At 32.5% G+C, this 1,617-nt stretch overlaps 1 protein-coding gene across 1 annotated transcript in view; it reads right to left on the bottom strand.

Annotated features, from left to right (window-relative positions):
• The window catches only part of LOC106463377, a 69,978-nt gene that overhangs the window by 39,118 nt on the left and 29,243 nt on the right, over positions 1-1,617 (bottom strand). The window contains exon 2 of the mRNA XM_022390849.1: positions 780-1,025. Coding sequence (XP_022246557.1) covers positions 780-1,025 — 246 coding nt within the window. The remainder of the gene's footprint in view (positions 1-779; positions 1,026-1,617) is intronic.

Below are 1,617 nucleotides of genomic sequence, written 5' to 3'. Positions count from 1 at the left end.
AATAGAGAATACATTAGTAAGAAAAGTACGAATCGTTTGGTTCAATAGAGAATACATTAGTAAGAAAAGTACGAATCGTTTGGTTCAACAGAGAATACATTATTAAGGAAAGTACGAATCGTTTGGTTCAACAGAGAATACATTAGTAAGAAAAGTACGAATCGTTTGGTTCAATAGAGAATACATTATTAAGGAAAGTACGAATCGTTTGGTTCATTAGAGAATACATTAGTAAGAAAAGTACGAATCGTTTGGTTCAACAGAGAATACATTAGTAAGAAAAGTACGAATCGTTTGGTTCAACAGAGAATACATTAGTAAGAAAAGTACGAATCGTTTGGTACAACAGAGAATACATTATTAAGGAAAGTATGACTAGCTTAGTTGAACAGAGATGAATTTTTAAGGAAGTACGAATCGCTTGGTTCAACAGAGAATACATTAGTAAGGAAAGTACGAATCGTTTGGTTCAACAGAAAATACATTATTAAGGAAAGTATGACTACCTAATACAAGTTAGGCTTAACTCAGGTATGGAAATGTTAAAACTTTTAAGGATTCAATTTACTCTTCTTAAACTTCTAGTTGTATCAGCATTCATTTAGTTAAAGAAAGAACTTATCATCTTGAGGTTCTTAAAGGTTTCTATCCACCCGCCCTATCTAACATTAAGATAAAAAATCACGATTCTTTTATTTTTCATTAACTATAAAACAAACAACGGTTAGAATATATTGACAGGTAAGATTACAGTAGTTTTAAACAATATTTTCACGCACTTCTGAGACAAACATACCGTAGTACTCTTCTCCTTCTATAATATCCCAGGCCAAGTGAGGATATACGTTCAGTAGAGCGCGTGCAATGTTTGTGTGACGTGGGGTGTTACATAATAAAAGCACGTGCAGTAAGCTCTCTCCGAGCATTCCTCGCAGCTCAAGTTTCCAACACACACGTCGATCTTCGGGCTTAACGTTAGCGAGAATGGAAGCATTGTACATCAAGGTTTCCACTGAAATGGCCACCTGTTGAAATAAGATGTATAAAGCGAAATGAAACTGGGTTTCTTTCAAGAAACAGTACATGATGTGTGAAAGTTTAGTGATGATTTCAGCATTCATCAATAAAAGTAAATAAAAATCATATTTAAATTAAAAGTTACAATTATATCTTCTGGTCTGACATCTATATACTACTAAAACTCTGAGATTGTTTGTGTGTGTGTGCTTGTCTGTAATTAAATACAGCAAAAACGGCACAAATAGCGTAATATTTGTAATGAAATGAGAATAGAAACAGAATAAAACAAGTTTCGTTAAAATCGGGCCACGGGTTAACCCCATTTTTCGGGTCATTTTTAAGAAAATTTCAAAATGAATTTAGATACATTAAATAGCGCCACATATCGATTTATCTATCTATCTATTCATTTTCCACCTGATGAATCACTTTAAAATATCTTCTATACAACAATATATGCACAACAGAAAATAAATGATGAGATGAAAATGTGTTATAACGGCACGTAGAAAGAACAACAGTAAAATGGACCTACAGTATTATTGACTATTTGCAAATAGTAACTATGGAGATGAGGTAATAAAATAAAAATCAAGT

The sequence above is a fragment of the Limulus polyphemus genome, unplaced genomic scaffold (assembly GCF_000517525.1).
Source record: "Limulus polyphemus unplaced genomic scaffold, Limulus_polyphemus-2.1.2 Scaffold1389, whole genome shotgun sequence".
NCBI classification, from domain to species: domain Eukaryota; kingdom Metazoa; phylum Arthropoda; class Merostomata; order Xiphosura; family Limulidae; genus Limulus; species Limulus polyphemus.
The sequence above is the reverse complement of the archived record's forward strand: the minus strand, read 5'-3'. Positions and strand labels throughout refer to the sequence as shown.